General features: G+C 54.4%; 1 protein-coding gene across 1 annotated transcript in view; it reads right to left on the bottom strand.

Annotated features, from left to right (window-relative positions):
- Window positions 1-17,440, bottom strand: part of HS3ST3B1 (heparan sulfate-glucosamine 3-sulfotransferase 3B1) — a 30,811-nt gene extending 13,371 nt beyond the window's left edge. The window contains exon 1 of the mRNA XM_064467265.1: window positions 16,814-17,440. Coding sequence (XP_064323335.1) covers window positions 16,814-17,265 — 452 coding nt within the window. The 5' untranslated portion in view covers window positions 17,266-17,440. The remainder of the gene's footprint in view (window positions 1-16,813) is intronic.
- Between the last annotated feature and the right edge of the window lie 2,071 nt (window positions 17,441-19,511).

Here is a 19,511-nt window from a genome sequence, read left to right as displayed (position 1 = left end):
CCACGCAGACTCTCCATGGGCACAGCTCACCCTGGGTCCTCACGTTGCGCACCAGCTCCTGGCCTCGTGACGTAGCCCCAGACCTTGCACCACGACACCAATCCATCCTTCCCTCTATCTCCAGCTCAGCTCTGACTTTGCAGAGTACTGTATCTTCCCCCCAGGACATCTCTTTGCCAGGCTGAGGTCTCCCAGCCTACTTTGTCACTCAAACAGAAATTCCTCCAGCCCTGAAGAACAAACCCAAACCGTTGCCGCTGTCACCAAGCGGACTCAGGCACTGCCTGATCATGGGCTGCAGAGGTGTGGGGCTTTCCTTGGACTAGGAAGGGCCAAGTTCCAATTATTTCCTTCCCTCTTCCCCCAACAACAGCCCAAGATGTTACAACAAGCTCAGCAAGAACCTTCCCTCCTTCTTTGCTGCAGCCAGGCAAGATATTCATCAGCTCTTCCAGTTCATTATATAGGCCCTCCTCTTTATGTAAACACCGAAGCCTCTTTCTGTCCCCCATCATACTTAAAAGCTCTGAACGTCCACTAAATAATTATCTTCAGTGGGGGGAGAGGGGCAGCACTTTACATATCAAAGGGCTGCTTTGGAGGGATTTACAATAATTTGAGATGAAGTGGTAAATATTCTATTCACTCCAGTTCATCTCCAGTAATAATTATAATCCTATTAGCAAGGCCCCAAGAAAGTGACTGCATTATCATCTAGCGAGCATCTAGTGGATTTCTTGGAGGGGTGGGACGGGGGAGGCCGTAGGCAAGTAAAGAAGTAAAAGCAACAAAAGATGCAATTGCCAGCGCCTCCCCTCCCCCAGAAGGATTTGGTCTCCATTGTCCCGATGCTTCAATAGTGCTTTGCTCTGAAAATAAGAGCTTTTGAGTGCAGTAAGGGGGTGGGGCTGAAATGAGCATCTTATTCCTCCCGGTCACCCCCGGCTCCCTTTCATTGCTGCGGGTCCCCCCGGCGCTGCTCCGGCCGACAAAGAGCACACGTTGCTGTTCCTGGCAGGCGCGGGGGCCAGGAGCAGCGCTCCGATTAAAAGCTAATTGCTGTTTATGGGTGAGTTCTTTAGAATACCGCCCAGCATCACCGGACTTCACTGCCCACCGGTCAAGTCATGTGAGATTACTCTAATCTGTCTCCATTTCCCCCCAAAAAAGGGAAAAAAAAAAGACTGGTTTTGTTTAAAAGAAAAGCAGGGAGGGGGCAGTTCTGTGAAACTCATGATTTAAGGGGGGGGAAAAAAATCCCTAAACCCAGCAGGAAACATGACTGAGCTAACTGGCAAACTGGGACTAAAGACTATTTTCCAGCAGATCGCAGGGCCAACTGCCTCCGCCAAGCTGTGTATCTTACTTCTGTGCCGTGTCGCCTCTTAGCACACCCCGCTGGAGTGTTTAACTGGAATTTATCCCTGCAGCTGCGCTAGCGTAATCTCCTTCCCTCTCTTCTGGCACCTGAGGGCCGCCAGTATTAGTCCTCACCACCTCCACCAGCAGCCGGCAGCTCAGCTCTGCTCACCCTGGCATGGATCTAAGTCAGCAGCTACACTTGGTGCAGGTCTGGGACAAGCTAAGATTACTTTCACGGTGTCCAAGAGTTTATTGCAAAGCAGTAGAAACATTTTCCTCTCTAAATTAAGCAGAGAACAGCCTGAAAGGGAGGAAAGAGGAAAAATTTTAGGCATCTGCAGAGATTTCAGTGCTCACAACTCACTCCTGGGGAAAAATAAATTCTCTGGACTGCCTCTTACTCTGTCTCAACAAGAAGGACCAGACATTTCTCTTCCCTCAAAAATTTATAGCCACGAGTTAACATTATGTGTACTAAGCTCCTGCTATACAAAGATTTGGTAGATCCACTTATGGATTCATTGCAAGATGAAGCTCTGCTCTCAGAGCCTCTTGCAGAGACTGCGGGTTTAACACATCCTTGTACCAGGCATGTTACTTCTTGAACTCAGCTTTAGTTGAGTAGCATTGATCCTGTCCTTAGCGGGAAGCTGGAACGAGTATCAGCTGAGCCCGGACTAGCTCAGCGGCTGCAAGCATAGATGTCCCCATCCAAAACAAAGGCAAAGGAAGAGTCAAAGTCTAGCTTTATCAGCTAAACTGTGGAAAGAAATAGAAAAAGCAAAATCAAAAATGTGGCTGTTGCAAGGCTTTTGCTAGCTCAGAGTAGGCATTAGCAAAGGAAGCCCAGCTTGAAAGAGGTTTAAAAGCAGATAAGAAGGCATAGCTGGTGGGAGATCCAAAACACACAGGTGACAGAAGCATCCCCTGGAGCAGAGGACACGGGGCCAACATGGCTGTCACTTGGGTTCAACCAAACCCAGAGACCCCGCTCTCAGGGGTCTGGCTTAGCTCCAGCAGGAGAGCAACCGGGTTGTTCCCGTAACTCCCACCACTTGCCGTCAGCTCTTTTGCCGTGCAGCAGCAGCTCGGCCACGACCAAGCGGCCCTGGTGCCCACCGCTCGCGCCGCAGCCTCCTCCCGAGGCTCTTCCCTCTTTGCCCCTTCGCTGCCACGGAGGCTCAGCCAGAGCCAGCGCTGCAGGAGCACCAGCCAGTGCCGGCGGCGCTCAGCCGTCAGCAACGCACCCACCAGCCCAGCACAGCCCCCGACTGCTCCCACACCCACCAGTCTGCTCTCGTAACTTGTAGCAATGGCACCACTCCTCGCAAAGATGTTAAAAACCCCACGGGCATTGCTACTCACTGGTCTTTTAGACTTCCCTCCTCGTTATAGTTCTTGGTAAAATCCTTCCTTGCAGCAAAGGGAGCAATCTCCATCGAGTTAAACCCCACAGATGTGGGGATGTGGGACTTGGGAGAGGCAGGAGCGGGCATTGAGGTGGGCAGAGCCAGCACCACAGACTGCGTACAGCATGACGGCTTGCAGCTGGTGTCCCAGAAGCACCAAGTGTCTCAAGAATTAGATGCCCAAACCAAGTAGCATCATGACACATCCAAGAGCCGAAGCACCCGTCACTGCACACAGAGCAGAGCATCCTCCCAGCTCCCCCGAAGGGATACGCTGTGGGGCTGGACCCTGTTACCCACGACCTGTCACACCAGGCCGCCCCAGGGCTCCTGCCCCCCGCTAGGACACGGCGAGCTATTCCTAACCCAGGCAGCCCACGGGAGGTTATCCCATCAGCCTCCTCCCCACAGTACCTGCTCTGCAAGGCCCTTCTCCAGGGACCCGTTACGCCGTATGCTGGTGGTGGGGAGTCCAGCAAGCGCAATATGTCTCGGTTTGGACCCAAAGGGCATGTCTTGTGTATCTAATGCAGGGGGATGGTCACTTCACGTATGCCCTGGTCGAACGTTGGCAGCCACGCGCCGCCGCAGCGTTTCTGTAGCCGTGCTGCAATAGGAAAGAGTTTCCCAGAAACTTCACTAGAAGCAACCCCTGGCTGGGCCCACTCCAGGGTGGCGGTCTGTAGGGTCCATGTGGACATGGATCTTTATAACACATACTTATAAATCAACTTGTTGGCTAAATAAGCACGCACCAGTGACCACTGCACCAGCCTCTCTCTAACCACCAAAAGCAGCTGGATGCGGGCGCCCGATCCCGGCGCACCGAGGCTGAACACTCAGAAACACCTAACGAGTTTCCACCCAGGACAGGACTACAAGGAGGTGAACTTCAGCCCCCTTCCCATGCTGTCCCTCTCCCCTGGGGCACTGCCAAGCCACTGCGTGTCACCGGCGCTGATTTTGCTAGAGGGCGGGGGAGAAAGAAAAACAAACAACCCACAAACCAAAGATCCAACCCCCAAACTCAACGTTTTTCAAGTCAACAGCCTCCGAACAAAACCAACCCAGTGACACGCAGGCAGGACCACGTTCCCCTGTAGCCGCATTCATAAATCACAGCCCCGCTGAGAGGCCTTTTGTGTTTTCCCCCAACACAGAAATTGACGCCCTAATCAGTGTGCCTGCACAGGCAGGTAACAAGTCACGCTGATAACGCCGCCCTTTGTTAGACACCCCCATGAGCGGCCCGGCGTTTGCACAGGGAGGGCTTTGCTTGCCACCTTGACACACATTTCTCCTAATCAAGCCCAGCCTTCCTGCGCTGAGGCTTTACAGCCGTGATTAGAGGAAAAAGCCTCCCGACAAGCCCCCGAGCCCTTTCTGCCCGGAGTGAGGCATCGGCTCGCACCCCCTGGTTCATAACCGATGTGGGGGGGAGCATCCCCAGCCATCCGTCTGCCCTTGGGGTAAGACATGCCAAAGGGGAGCTTAAACCACTGTGTGGGGTTAAGAGCCCCAGAAGGGCCAGTGACAGCCGTGTGACAACTCTGCTCCTGCTCCTCTTCCTCGCTGTGGGCATAGCAAAGCAGGGAGGGGAGCAGGAAAACTGCTTTATTCACCCAGCAGCGCTTTCCTCTGAGCACTGAGAGCCCTCGGGGCACCTTCCATGTGACAGATGAGCCAGAGCCTGCTAGCTCCTCTGCAGCATGTGGGAAGGGAGCTCTCAGGGTGGCAGGGCCAGGGCAGGCTTGAAACAAGCCTTGAGGCGGATATACATGTACAGGTCTTCAAAACAATCCCATGTAGGATCTCCAGGAGCCCACCTTCTGCACCTAAAGGGATCCTACGGGCATCCAGCATCACCTGAACAGCACCTCTGAAATGACAGCTCAGAAAGCTGCCAGCTTTCCATTTTCAGTATGGAAAAAAGAAAGTTACGTTTTTTTTTTCCCCTGCCCTTTTTGATAATGCATGCATGTTCCTAACACAGGCCAAGCGATGCTGGCAAGCTGCTGCCAAACCACAGCTGCATGACTCCACCTGCCTCTTCAGCAACACCCAAGCCAGCCGCATACAGGTGCGGCACTGAGGTTCCTTCTCAGCTGTCTAAAAGATAAGGGGATGCCCCCTCTGGCCGTCCAAAGGACAGGTCACCTTCCCGGTGGCCAGCAGCGGCAGCAAAGAACAAACTCATCAGGAGAACCAGCTACATGGGAAGGTGCTCGACCAAGCGAGCGCGTCCCGTACTCGCCAGCTGGCTGCTCATTACCCTGAGGATCGCAGCGAGTGGGTCAAGGATTTAAAATTAAAATTTGAAGTTTAAAATTTAAACTTTATTCCAAGCCAAGCCACCCAATTCATTTCCAAAGGTCTCCTTCCAAGCAAGGGAGGGGTGGCACCGACCACAATCCAAACTGGTGACAATCTGGTCAGCACGTCCCCCGTTGGGATGAGCCACCCGCTGGAACAAAAGGCCTGGCAAATTAATACACCGGTGATCTTCTCAGTACTGATCCTTAAATGCATTTTAACACAAAAGGGATTGTCACCTCAACTCATTTGTTAATGGATTTGTGAGTTACAGTCATAAAGGAGTAACATAGGAAATGAAGATCACTCCATGGTAAACAGACCAGGGCAGTGAGTCAGATGCATTTGTCCAGGATGGGATATTTTTTTTCTCCAACGTCTCCAATCAGGCCGGTATGACCATCCCCAGTCCCTTCCCAGCCTTTTTACCATCCCTCCCCCTCCCCCCCCCCAAAAAAAAAACACAAACCAACCATCAAGGACAGAAAAGAAAATTAACTTCCAGGACAAAGAAGCAGCATGTCCATTGAGGCAATTGAGCTACGGGCTCGTGGTGCCACCACATCCCAAGGTGAGTCCCCGGTGATGCTGCAGGACTCAGGGTAGAGCAGAAGGAACCAAACCAGCCTTGGGAAGGAGCGAAACTCCCAGCAAAGAAGGGAGACAGGCACCAATTAGGGAAACATGAAGGAGCAGGTCTGTCCGCAGGCTCCCCTCCTACCCCAGTCATTACATGGGATCATGACGTGGTCATAAACAGTCAACCAAATACAGTCAAGAACTCTTTAAGGAGCAGGCTCAGCTGGTGGAGATGCTCTGCTGCAAGTACAACAGATGCAAAGCACTGCTTCTAATTAAAAAGGTATTCATGTAATTAGAGACTTCACATCGCCATACCAATGATTTGATCTAGCCCAGCAGACTCGCTCAGGCTGTGTTTAAGAGGGCTCTCCATGCTTGCTTTCCACTTCTGACTACTTGGGTTGTCTTTCTTTATAACCCTGCCCACCCCTTCGCACCCTGCAGTGGCAGGTCCACAGCTACGGCGGCAACCAGGAAGGACCTCATGGAGCAAAACCACACGGGCCAAACCCAGCGCCGACCTTCTGCATCCCACCCTGCTTCCATCGAGTGCCGATTCCCTCCCAGAGCCAGCGGCGGGCCTGAATTATCCTCTAGTCCTTCCAGCCCTCCTGCATAAAGAGCACAGTGGGCCGGTCTGCTGAGGCCTTGGAGCACAACCCAAGTGAAATGACTTTTCCCTGAACACTGAGGAGTCTGAATGAGAGCTATTGTTATTCAGATGAAACCAAGTGTCAGATTAACAAATCAATGGGCATAAGAGATATAAAATGGGTTACCATTGAAGCCTTTCAAATACCCAAACATATGGATGAACCAAATGTGAATTGTAATTGACTCACCCGCACCTTTGATCTCTACACCCTTGGGTTCCCAAAGAGACAGCCTGGCCCCCTCTGATCGGGACTGAACTGATTCGGGACCCCATTGTGAGCCCTCACAAAGCCTTTTCTCTCTGCCTCCATCTCCTGGATGTAGATACAGCCTGGCACTTGGAAAGTGAGACAAGCCAGCTCCGCCTCGGAGAGCCAGGGAGCTGGAGATGGAAAACCCAAGTTACCCAAACGCAACCTGTTGCACGGAGACTGTCAGCTCCGGGCACCCCTTCCCGCCAGCCCTGGTCCCCGGTGGTGGCCCTGGGTCAACTGGACGTGCATGAGGAGGTGCCCTGGGAAGCAGCAGAAGAGGGGCCGGAGCAAGCGCGGGCAGTGCGGACACACTCCGCCACTCCTCCCGGAGCCGGCCGTGGGGCCTGTTCGCTTTCCCAAGGATTTCACTGTGCAAAGCCAGGATCAGACTTTGCTGAGGCTCATGGCACGCCCGGGCCCTGACTGCAAAACCCAGACAGATCTGGAAGCACTGAAAGCTGCTCCGTCCTTCTCCAAGTACCTCAACACCCAATAGCGTGCATCACCTCCGCTTCACTAAGAGACATGATTTTAAATTTTCCTGGGGTGTTTCTGCAGCTACGTTAAAAGTAACCTGGAGTTTAAACTAAACCTCATCCCTACTTTTTTTTTTTTTTTACTTTTGACGTTTGCAGTGAGTGAGTTTTGATACATGCAAGACAGTTAAAAAAAAAAAAAGCATCAGTTTTGATACCATACAAATCTTAACTCCACAGGAGTCACAAGGCAAGTATTTCCTTGGCTCCAGTTTCAAGCCTCATCACAAACTTTAGGTTGCTGTAGCTGTCCCAGGAAAACCAGCCCAGCTTATTCTTCTACCTCCGTGCTGCAAACCCCACACAAACGTGCTTTCTGTGGAGGTTTTAACCCTGCACCAAGGTGGGGTTAAAAAACATGCCATGGCTCAGCTATTGCTATACTGAGCCCTGAAGCTACAGGAGTCTTGAAACGCCTGTTGCTGAAGGCAAACCCCAGCAGCTATTCCCAGCACCAGGCTTTTCCCAGCACCAGGCTCTGATATAGACCAAGACGGCAGGGATGCTGCACGTGTCCTTTCCTCCAGCACCAGCAAGGAGGAGGCTGGGTTTGATGGGAGAACTGGGTGAGCCGGGGAGCCTCCTGGAGCAGGCGTTGCTCTGTTCCTATAATTTTTGGGCTCAGACCCAGCCGCGCAGCTCCTTAACCCAACTGGTAAGCCTTGCTGGGACGGCTGAGCGTGCGACAACCGCAGGGCTCACCTGCGGAGGAACCGAGGAAGGAGAGGACTGTGGGGAGGAAGGCGGACGGGAGGAAACTCCCGGGCTCTTAATCCGCTTTAGGACCATATGAGCTTGCCGTTTATATATAGCTTAATTAATTATTACACTGCATTTAGCAGTGTGACCTTGAAGTCGTCTCTGGGGGGAGCCAGCAGCCGCGGTGCGGCCAGGGCAGCGGGCCAAGGCGTCGGAGTGTGCCGAGACCCGGGGCCGCTCCCCGCGCGCGGGGCAGGGAGCTCCTCCCGCGCGTCCGCCTGGCCCGGCCGCGCCAACCTGTAATTAAGAGGCTTCGGAGCAGACAGCAGCTCCCGGCCCCTCTTGGCTTGCAGCTAACCCAGGTTGAAACTCTAACCGGCTATTCCACTTCTGCTTTGGCAAGGCTGATATCTTCTCCCAAGGCTTCGTTCGCTGCTCAACACCCCCTATTAGCTATTCCTTCTGCTTTTCAAAACACCATGCAGACAGCCCAAGGCTCGTTAGCTACCAGACCAGCTCGAGAGGGAAATAAAAAAAGAAAAAAAAGCTACGAGCTTTGTGTTAAGTTGCAACAAGTTCAGTGCTGGGTAAGAGGGAAGGAGATGGACTTGCTTCCTCGAGAAGGAGCAATGGTCTGGCTGTTTGGCTCTTGGGCAGCTCAGTTTGCACAGCCCAGCCACGGTAAAGCCAGAGCAGATGCTCGGGGATGTTTACAGACACCCACGAAGCCCACGGCCCCGCTGCTCCTGGGCGAGACCTTCGGGAGCCTCCCCCATCCCAGCCCACCTGCAGAAGACGGCACAGCCCGGTGCTTGCGGGGACCGGCTCCGATCTGGCCCAAGCCACTAAACGTGGCATCAGAGGTGGGTGCAGGGGGTTCGGAGCACAGAGGCACGGCATCTCAGCATCGGGCACCGCCTTCGCCCCGACACGCAGAGACGCGGGGCAGAGCAAAGCCACGGGGTCCCTCTGCAATTCACGTTTAACAACCAAATTCCAGTCCCGTGTATAAACCATCTGAGGACCGTGTGCAGCCACGGCTGGGACTGAAGGGCTGGGACACACCTGCTGTTTACTCCAGCACCTCCTGCTTCCATTCCAAGTCTAATACACCTTTAAAAGACAAAAAGACACAAAAAACAAACTGAAGGCATGCCAAAGCTGCAGGCCTCGCCAGTTTTTAAACAAACATTTAATAGCTCAACGAAGCGGCAAAGCACTTTGTTAATACAACGCTGGGGTTTCATCCTCCCCCTAGTGACGGGAAGATCTCTGCACCGAGCCGCAGCGTCACCCGGGCTCAGCCGCCCGCTGCAGGCCGACGGACCCTGCTCCAAATCAAAAATACTAATGCAATTGAACCTCACCGTAACGCCGGTGCATTCTGCTCTTCCCGCGTTTAATCACCCTTTCACCAACCCAGCAGTTTGCTGAAGACCCCCTACGCCTCCTCGCGCCACTCGCCTGTACTTCGCAGACTTTCAAGTTTTAAGACAAGTTTGTATTTGATACTTAAGACAGGCTGCAAGCTCGGGCTTTAATATAAGGCTTGTCTAGCTGCTTTATCGAAGTTAATTGTAATGGATTCTGGCTTCTGGGGAAACATTTTCTGTACTCGCAGTCACATGGACACACGCCGAGGGCCTGATCCTGGAGCCCCCTCCGGGGCAGGGCTTCAGGACTGCACTAAACACGGTGAAGTTTGGGGTCCTGGGCCAGCCCTGGACACCAGCACGCTGCTGGAGACTCGTCTCCTCGCCAGAGCCAACTTTCCGCGTGAAAAGTACAGTTTTTCAAAGCGCACCGGTGTTTTCCCCCCACCCGCACTCGGTGCCGCTGGCCGGCGGCTGCGACAGCACAGGGTTTGGCTTTGCGTTCACATTCAGCAAGGGACGTACTAAATACATGCACCCACCTATAACGTTATACACCGGCATATAAAACAAAAGCCCGTGCGCAGGTGTCCCTCTCTTCCGGAGGAGCTGCCCGCTGCGCGGCCGGGGCGCTCACCGGCACGGAGAGACCCTGCCGACGCAGGGGAGGGGTTACAACTGCTCGCTCTTGCTGCGAGCCCGTCACCTCGGTGGGTGTGCAGACGTCCCGGGCAGTGCTAGCCCAGCCGACCGGCCAGGTTACAGCTCTGGTCTTATGAGTTTTAGCAGCACAAGAATGGCAAGGAGGCACGGGGCCGTCCTTACGAGGGAGGACATCTCCCACCCGCGAGCGCTAGCAGAGCCGAGCCCCCCGGACGCGGCCGGACAAAGCCGTGTTGAGAGCGGGGTTACCCACGTGTGGCCCGGCACCCGAGGCCAGCTGCAAATGAAACTCAGGGTCAGATCCTCTGCTGCCATAAAGGTGCCACGGCTGCCTTGAAGCCAGCGCTAAGTCACAGCATCCCTCAGCAGAGATGTTCTTTCTCCATCCCTTTTCTGTAGGGACAGGAGAAAACAAAATAGATTTTTGAAGCAGGCCAGGTCCAGGGCATTTCTGGGGAGGTTAAAGCAGGTATAAAGCATTTAGCAGAACAAAGTTCTCTCATTCCCTGCTGCCCACCACATGACAGGGCTCTGCAATGCTCACTTATTTCAGCAGAAGAAGTCTTAAAAAGTGAATTATTTCTTTACTTGAAATGAGCTTGAGGTCTCCTGCCAGCAGCACTTGTACACCTGTTTTCCTCTAATATCTCCACCAGCATCAAAATCCCTAACCACCCAAGTTTCTCAGCCTCTCTGAAGGACTCCCGAGGTAGGAGCACACATGCTCGCAAAGCTGGGATGCAGGTCAGCAGCCAAGGTCGCCAGCCACAGCTTCCCACAGGCCCCTCCGCAGCGCTCGCCCCTCCTGGTACGAGGGCACCACGGGCAAAAATCACCATCACGGAGTCTATTTTCCTCCTCCGTCTTCAGGGCCGTTACGAAGAGGAAAACCACCATGGGAACGCTTGAAGCCAACGTGGCACCAGGAGGTCACCTCCTTCCCGTAACATTTATGAATGAACCAAGGTCTACTACACATCACGTCTGAGCAGTACCCACCATCCCCAGGCAGAAAGGTGCTCAAGACAGAGGGACCGTGCTCCTGACCTTGGCTTCCTCTTCTTGGCGAGAGGCGATGCCCTTCCAGAGTCAGCTGTGAGCAACTTGCAACCACCTCCGGTCCAGAAGCAGCTCCCTAATGGCAACACTATGCCACCAGTAACCCCCCGCCCTGAGCTAACGCCGCCTTCCCTCTGGGCCTGCTGCTAATCAATACGTTTCACCATGGGAGCCCTCGTTTCCATTAAGACAGTCAAGATAAGGTCCATTTACTCAGTTGCCTTCCGGCTGCTGCCTGTGACGGCCGCTAGGCTGAGCTCCTTTAAAAATAAAATAAATCACATGGCATTTCTCGCGAGCTAATTAAGAAACACACAGCAAGCTGCTGAAAGACGTGAAATTGCACCGGCGTGGGCAAGCCCCGGTACAGTCAGCAGCAGCAAGTCAGGACCCAGCACAGCACTTAGTCATTTCACAAACCAATGAAGCAGCCTCTCCTCCAGCCCCTCCTCACACGCCACGTGGTGACAACAGGTAGCAGCCGATAGCCCCTGACTCCCTAATTACGCCGCTGAAATAATGTGCCCTGCTATTTGTTGTTCTTTGAGGCCATATGTTAACCGTCCCGCACGGCCCTGGCCAATCCATTATCCCTTGAACCCATTGATCACCCACGGCCACACCAGCAGAAGACACGAATGCTCGCACTGAATGATCACTAAATTAGACTGCTTCCTACTTGGGATGGATTAATAGCACCAAATCCAGGCTCAAGCAGACAGAGCAGTTTAGCAAGTAAGGCCTGATAGTAAGACAAGTCCAGGATCAGGCCAGGTCGGAAACACGGCTCAAAAGAACGGTGGTTTGGGTAGAGTTTTTGCAGCCACCGCATCCGGGGCTTGCTGGATGCTTTAAAAAACAAAGCCTTCACTGGAAGCGCCTTGAGGTATCCGAAGCTCGGCTTGTGTTACAGACATTTGCCATGGCCCACTTGAAAAGAAAAAAAAAAAAAATTAAATCCCAAACCCAGAGTCGAGCCCGTGGGTTTTCGTTCCCATCATTTTCATGCCAAGACGGAGCGCAACGCTCCCCGGCACGCCGCGCGGTGCTGTGCTAACGCGATTAGCCAGGCAGATCCACCATCCAAATAAGTCCCCCCCAATGCATGGTCAACTTTGAAAAGTTCAGCAGCTCAACAGGTGAGGCCATGAAACCCGATCACGGCAGACAATGTCGTCCCCCCCCAGCGTCGTGCTGGGAAGAACTTGTCACGTGCGTCATATCGGGCAACATGCTTGAAACGGAGCAGCGCGCTGAAACCCCAGCAACACGAATAATCTTTGCCATCTGTTTGAACAACTCAACCCTCCTCAGATCTAAAGGAATGATCCCATGCAAACATAAGGGCCTTGCTGACTGATTATAGCAGCCCAGCCCTTCTTTTTTGGGGCCATTTTCTTCCAAACTTTGCACGGCGGCTAAGGCAACGTCACGGGGAGCTGCTGGAAGGGCCACGGGGGCACTGAGCCCTGCGTGCGTGTCGAGGGCACCATTACAAGTCACCACTCACTTAAGCACAGCACAATGCAAGGTTAATAGCCAATTTTCAATATTTTTTTCCCCCAAAAAAATCTCAAGGGGAAAGCTGCTCGGCAAAGCCACCCCAGAGAACACGGCTGTCCTTTAGGTTACGCTCGTTCCAACCAAGCGCAGCTCACGGGAACGTGCTGGAGGAATCGGTCTTTGCTCCCAAATACGGTCATTTGCACCCAAAGTTCAGTTGGGAGAATCGAGGCCGTTCCCAAACTTCCCGGGGCCAACGAACCTTGCGACACCCAGCAGAAACAACACGTTGAGTTTTGCAAGCGCCCGGCTGCGCCCGCGCCGACACCTCTGCGCTGCCGGATCCGTGCCCCGCTCGGAGGCAGTTGAGCGGCAGGAATTAAACCCTCGCTACCACTGTAAAGTCGGGATTTAGAGAGAACGGCCAAACACAGGGGCAAAATCCTGCCTCGCTCAAGATCTGCAAGGCTTTCACCCCTCAACTTTTAACCATTACCACCTTATCCTTCCCCCACTCCCTGCCTGGCCCATTGCAACCACTGGTACTGTGCTGCTCGTGCCTCCACGCGCTCCTCGGGGCAAAAAAAGAGGCTCCTGGGGAAAAATAAATAAATTAAAAAAAAATAATTGAGGAAGTTTCTCCCAATTCAGGAACTGCTGCGAAGCAGCACTTTGCACATTAAGGTCCTCAATGCTTATGTAGGTGGTTGGGGAGTCTAAGAAATGCACGTTGGAAGATGGTTATCGCACACCACCAGACGACTGGGCCCGATCCTGCTAACCCAAACCACCCATAGTCTCAGCACAGAGAATGAATTAAGGCAGCCTGGCAATAGCGGGGAGCGTTTTAAGAATTTCCCCCCCACCTGCAAAAACAACAGGGGAAAAAATAAAAGAGGGCTCCCCTCCGCGCTGCTGGGGGCGGAGGAGCTCGGGCTAGCGCTGCTACTGAGATTAGAGCCGGCGTAGCCATTGCACGGGGTTTCCTAGCAGAGGGCTACGGACTCGTAATATAAATCAGAGATGTTGAGTGGGGCTGGGAACGCTCAGCCCACGGCAGGGCACTACAGCCCAGTGGGCCTAAAACAAAAAAAAAAAAAAAAAAAAGAGAGAAAAAAACCCCAAACACACGTAACACTAATGACATGATCTTTTTTCTTACCTTACGTTAATTATAGGACAAAAAGATTTCAAGTCCCTAGTATATTTAAAAAAGCATTATTGTTGCATGAAATAAGGAAATTAAAAAAACGAAAAAAAAAAAAACAACAAAAAACCAAACCCAAATCCTCAACGACTCATTTTCTCGGCTTGCAAGAACCACTTTTCCCCCCCCAGCCCATATAGTAACCCCAAGAGAAAGCCAGCCCTTCCCAAGGGGCTGCCAGGCAGGCCGATCGCCCGGGCAGACGGACACATGCGCGCCCAGGCTGCGGAGCTGAACTCCTCGCTGCTGCGAAGGGGAAACTTCTTTATTATCCAAAAATTCCAGGCGCTACTTAAAATTAGTTTGCGATAGTGGCTGGATCCCGTTTCTCCTCTGTCATGGTACATATTTTCACTTGAAGCAGTTAACATGCTGTATTCATTACCGGGGGGAAAACCCCGCAACGTGCGGACAGAAGTTATTTCCATTAGACTTCTGGCTATCTCACTATTGAAAAATCGGTTTATTTTTTTCCCTTCTTTTCCCTCTGCTTTTTAGGAACAGCAGTCAGCAATGCTTGATGCTGTTTTGCCTTCCATACGAAGGGAAAAAGAAAAAAAAAACACACCAAAAAAATTTCATTTCACTTGACAGAAAATGGAGCAAGGAAAAAAGTTTGAATTCCCTCCTTCAAAAGTTATTTTCTATAGATGAAAATTTTAAACAGGGATCAGTAGTTAACATAAATATGATTAATCGCAAATACCCCAAAAGATAAGCTTTCATCAAGCTAAATAAGCAAATTTGTGACACCTCCTGCCTCTCGGAAATCTGAGAAAACGTTACATCGGCACACTTCGTGATATGGCAGGAACAACTTAAACACTCCTAACAGATATGACCAAAATCAGCCAGAAGCCAGTCGAATAAAATATACTTTTGATGAGACGTGGGTCAAAAATTGCATCTTTATCTTTTCGGAGCCAGGCAACTGGATTTAAACTGCAAGGACCGGGTGCTGGGGACACAAATAACCGCCCCCCCCCACCAGTTCCAAATTGAGCCCATTTGTGCAAAAGCATCTGAAAAACAGAGACAAGGCGCGCCCAGCTCACTGCGCGATGGCTGGCACCGCCGATATTTTATAGCATTTTTAATCTGGTTTTATTGGGCCATTAACAAGAAAACACAAATGCATCTCCTTATTGCCATTAAGATAATAAATAAAAGCCTCATTAGGGCTTGGAGAAATAAGCACGCTCTCGAGGAGTGCTGGGAAGCCAAGACTCACTGAGGTCAGGGGGAGTTTTGAGCCATATAATATCTGATATCTGACGCTGAAATCTATAGGAACAAACTTCTGCATCTAATTCAAATTGAAGTTAGAAATAATGCACAGCTACCAAACAGCTTGTCTGCCGATATGAGCAAATACATCCTCCCCCCATATATTTTGCATTCTTTAGCCTTCCCCCCCGCTTCAGTCCCAGGCCCCCGGACAGACAAACACCCTCCGCCCCTGAGGGTGAATCGCACCCGAGTGATTTCGAGCCCTTCAGCATCACTCTCGCTCGCTGCTGGGGAGCGTCGCCGTTCAGACCTGCGGATTCGCCGAGTTCCAGCTAAAACACCCCTTTCGCAAAGATACCGTGGAACAACGTAGCCGGGTTTGCAGGGCTAGGGGTAGGGTTGGCAGGGGTAGGGCTCGCGCTGCTGAAAATTTAGCGGCTGATAAGGTGAAACTTGAAGAAGTTAACGCGCAACTTGGCCGCCAGCTTCTCCAAATTTAAAAATAATGTGTATCCTTCAAACGCTGACTTTCGCCCACTGCATCTGGGATAACAGATTAATGTAATCATAAGCATTATTCTCTCCTTCTCCCCTTCCACCTCCTACTTGTAAAAGATTAATCAACCATTTTATGGTCTAATTTAGGTGCCTAATTAAAAACAGAGTTCAACACGTACAACGCCATTTTGCTAATAAATCCTGACAGGTCCCCTGCTCTGTTATACGCAAGTTCTCCTCTCAAAATGCGAGATTAATATTTTTATTTTTAAACCCAACTGAATTTATGAAGATTTCATCTTGGTCGCTACGGGACGACACGCCGCACCCTCCACCAAAAATCCAGAATCTCTTGAAACAAAAGCGATTTCAGAAATTACTTCCTCCTCGCCAGATCTTATCCCGCATTCATTTCACTAACTGCTGAGGGATGGCAACATGAAAAAAAAAAAGAGACATAAACCTAATCGGACTTGCAGGGTGGGAGCGTCAAGACTACAAAGAGGTTAAAATTCAGGGCTTCACAGCTCCCATCTAGCTTCAAAGTTTCCATCTCTGCTCCTTTAGTATTCCTGTAAACGCTCAGCGGAAAAACAGTTTCAAAATATTCTTGATAAAGGACTTTCAATCATAAAAAGATGCAAAGAGACTCCGGCGGGGCTCGGCGCCGCGGCCGGTGCCCCACCGGGGCTGGGGAGCCCCGCACCCCTCCGCACCCATCGCCTCCGGCCCACCCGCACCCAGGGCTGCTCCCCGCGGGGTTCCTGAGCCACCCACCACCCTAATCGATGCAATCCCCTAATTCGGAATGTTTCCGACAGGCTCCCTCCCGTCCCCAGCGCACCCCGCCGCCGGCACCGCACCGCCGCCGCGCCCGCCCGGGCGCCGCGCCCCGCAGCGGTGTATCGGCCCTGCGAGCTGCTCGTAGCGGCAGCAGAAAGTTAACGGGGAACGAGGGCACGGAGCGATCGAGGAAGTTTCATCTGTACGGCGGAGCTGCCGCCTGCCAGTCCCGAAACGGGGCAAAAACCCCCCAAAAAAGCGCCTTTGCCGGGAGCGCCGCGCGGGGCGGCCGCGCCCCGGGCCGAGGGAGGGCACAGGCTGCCTGCGAGCACGGCGGAACACGCGTGTTAAAAAAAATATTAATATTTAACTTTTATTTAAAGATTCAGTACGGTTTGGCTAGCAGAAAGCTTGCGAACAGCCAGCCGCCGCTTGGACTAACGGGGAAAGAAGTTCCGCGCAGGGCGGGGGGGGGTGGAGTTTTTGGGGGTTTGGGGGAAATATTTTTAGTTATTATTATTTTCCGGGGGTTGCATTTAGCGGACCACTCACGCTTCTCCCCCGACCTTCCCTCCCCAGCGCCCGGAGCGGGAGCGCCCCGCACCGCCCCGCGCCCCCCCCGCCGGGCCGGGAGGGGACCCCCGCAGCCCTCCCCGCAGCCCCGGGGTGCGGGCGGAGAGGCGGCTACCTGTACCAGGCGAGTCCCCGCTCGTAGTTGCGGTCGAAGAAGTGGGGCTCGGCGCCGACGGCGCGGACGTCGGGGTGCACCCGCAGGAACTCCAGCAGCGCCCGCGTCCCCCCCTTCTTCACGCCGATGATGATGGCCTGCGGCAGCCGCTTGGTGCCGGAGCCGTTGAAGAAGGTGGAGATGGGGCTGGCGGCGTCGGGCGCAGCCCGGTGCTCCTCGGGGCCGCCCTCCTCGCCCGCCTCCCCCGGAGCCGGCGGCTGCAGCTGGGGCAGCGGCGGGGCGGCGCGGGGCGGTGCGGGGGAGCCGCGGGCGGCCAGCCCGGCGCAGGAGCCGGCGCAGGAGTAAAACATATAGAGCCAGAGGAAGAGCATGATGAAGAGCAGCAGGAGCCTCCGCCTCAGCGGCGGCAACGCGACGGGGACATCGAGGCAGCGGTTCAAGCGCTGCCCCATGTGCCCGCGGGCGCGCCGGGATGCATGGCTGGAGCTGGCCCGGCTCGGCTCGGCTCCGCCCGGCGCCGCATGGGCCCCCCGAGCCCCGCACGGCGCTGCCGGCCCCGCACGGCGCTGCCCGCCCGCCCCAGCGCCGCTCTCCCGCCGCCGGCAGCGCAGGCAAAGGCAGCGGCGGCGGGGGCGGGGGCGGGCGGGGCGGGCGGCCGACGGGCAGCGCCTTCGGCCTATCGCGGCCGCGCTCGCCGTATAATGAGCCGGGCGGAGAGGCCAATCGGGAGAGCGGCTAGCCGGCGGGGGCGGGGCGGGGCAGGCGGGCTGAGGCGCTGATTGGCGGGCGGGGCGCGGGCGGGGCGCGGGCGGGGCGCGCCCCGGCCCCGGGGCTCGCTCGGCGGCGGCACCGGCCGCCCCGGCCCCGCGGGCATCGCCCGGCGCTTTATCTGCGGCCAAGCGCAGGCGCTTCCAGGCGCGGGGCTCCCCGGGGCTCCCCGGGGCTCCCCCCGGCGCGGCAGAACCCGGCGCGGCTTCCCTGAATCCCCGCATTCCCCAGCTTTGCTGAGAACCGGCGACCAAACCCGCCGGGAAGGGCGGGTAACGGGGGCCGGAGCGGGAGCGACCGCGACCTCCCCGCTGCTCCACATCACCCCTTCCCCCCCGGGCATAAGCAGCGCCCTCACCTTGCCTTGAGGTCTCCCCCCGCCGCGCTGTTCTTCCCGCGCCGAACACGCAGACCCCAAAAATCAGAGCCCGGCGGCCGCCCGAGGGCGGGGAGCAGCGCGCCCTTCCCCAGCCCCGCCGGTACCCGCTGCCCATCCGGCACGGGCTAAAGCAGCTCCTTGGAAGGATCCTCAGCCAGCTCGGAAGCCCCGTGGGGTGTCCTTGCCGCCCCGTGGGGTGTCCTTGCCGCCCCGTGGGGTGTCCTTGCCCCTCACCCTCCGGCTCATCCGTGGCTGCATCATCTCAGGGATGGGTGATGAGATCCCCATAAGTGATCTGGAAAGTACTTTGGGAGGGAAGGTGCCATCCAGGGGTGAGGCAGTGGTGCTGATGCTTTCATCAGCCGTTGTCCCCTGCCCAGCACATCCATCCAACCTGACCGTGGAACATTATAAAGGTCCAATACATTATATTAAACAGGCTTCACTCGAGCGTAAATTCTGCATTACCAAAGTGGGTCTCCAGCATCATCTAGTGCTGTAAAACCACAAAGAAAGGGATGTTTGAGAGGATTTCAAGTTACAGACCACGGCTGGGCTCTCAGACGCTCTGGCCAAGGTTTGCTGACGGGGATGTCTCTCCCACCCTGGGTGAGCCAGGCTCCGGATTGATGCAGGGAGCACCCTGGCCCCGGCGGCCCCTGGCTGAGACACCCCATGCGTTGTCCAACCCCCAGGGCCTGCGCTCAGGAATGTTAATCAGACCTGGCTTTATCCCTAAACAAGATTTAATGACGAAATAGCAAGTTTAATTGCTAGACTAAAGACAAGGGTTCAGAGGTCTATCTGCTGTACAGACACAAAAGAGACCCGTAAGACAAGATAATGCAATTCTGGATTATACCTGTCAATCCACATTTCCCTCGGTTCCTTTAGTGTCTCAGCTAGAGTAGGATGACGGCAGCCCAACCTTCCCACCCGGCGGGCATGTCCCCGGAGAGAGTACGGCTGCACACGCGGTGTAATGGCTGCATCCCTCCTCTGGAGGCTGCAGGATGGAAAGAGAAGTGAGAAAGCCCACGTACTCCTGCCTGTCCCCAGCCAGGCTGCGATTTCCCGCTCCCCGTTCCCCCCACGGCTGCAGGGAATTGCCAGCTGGGGGTCGGGCACTGGGGCATTGAGGTGGTGGGGGCATCTTGGTCATTTCCTCCTCCTCCTCCCCCCCAAAGTCTTTGGTTTTACCTAGTCTTTTGATGTGTGTTGGCTTTCTGATGAGCCACACCTTTTGCAGCACGGTATTTTCTGAAATCCCTGCCCGTACAACCCCCTGGTGAGAGCTGTCCCATCCCACGTATCGGGAGTAACACGCAGAGACCCAACACAACGCAAGAGCCTGTAAAAGCCGAATTAAGACAGTTCGGCCGAGGAGACCCTTCCCATGACACCAGCAGCTCTGGGACCCTCCTTTCCAGGACCGGAGGGTGCCAGCCTCTCCCAAGGAGCTGGTGGGGATTTTGCACGCTCCACGGAAGCACTTAGTCAGCATTCATCCAGCAAGCATGTAACTTGGCAGCTTCAATGCATGTGTGCATG

This window comes from Phalacrocorax carbo, chromosome 16 (assembly GCF_963921805.1).
Source record: "Phalacrocorax carbo chromosome 16, bPhaCar2.1, whole genome shotgun sequence".
Classification (NCBI taxonomy): domain Eukaryota; kingdom Metazoa; phylum Chordata; class Aves; order Suliformes; family Phalacrocoracidae; genus Phalacrocorax; species Phalacrocorax carbo.
The sequence above is the reverse complement of the archived record's forward strand: the minus strand, read 5'-3'. Positions and strand labels throughout refer to the sequence as shown.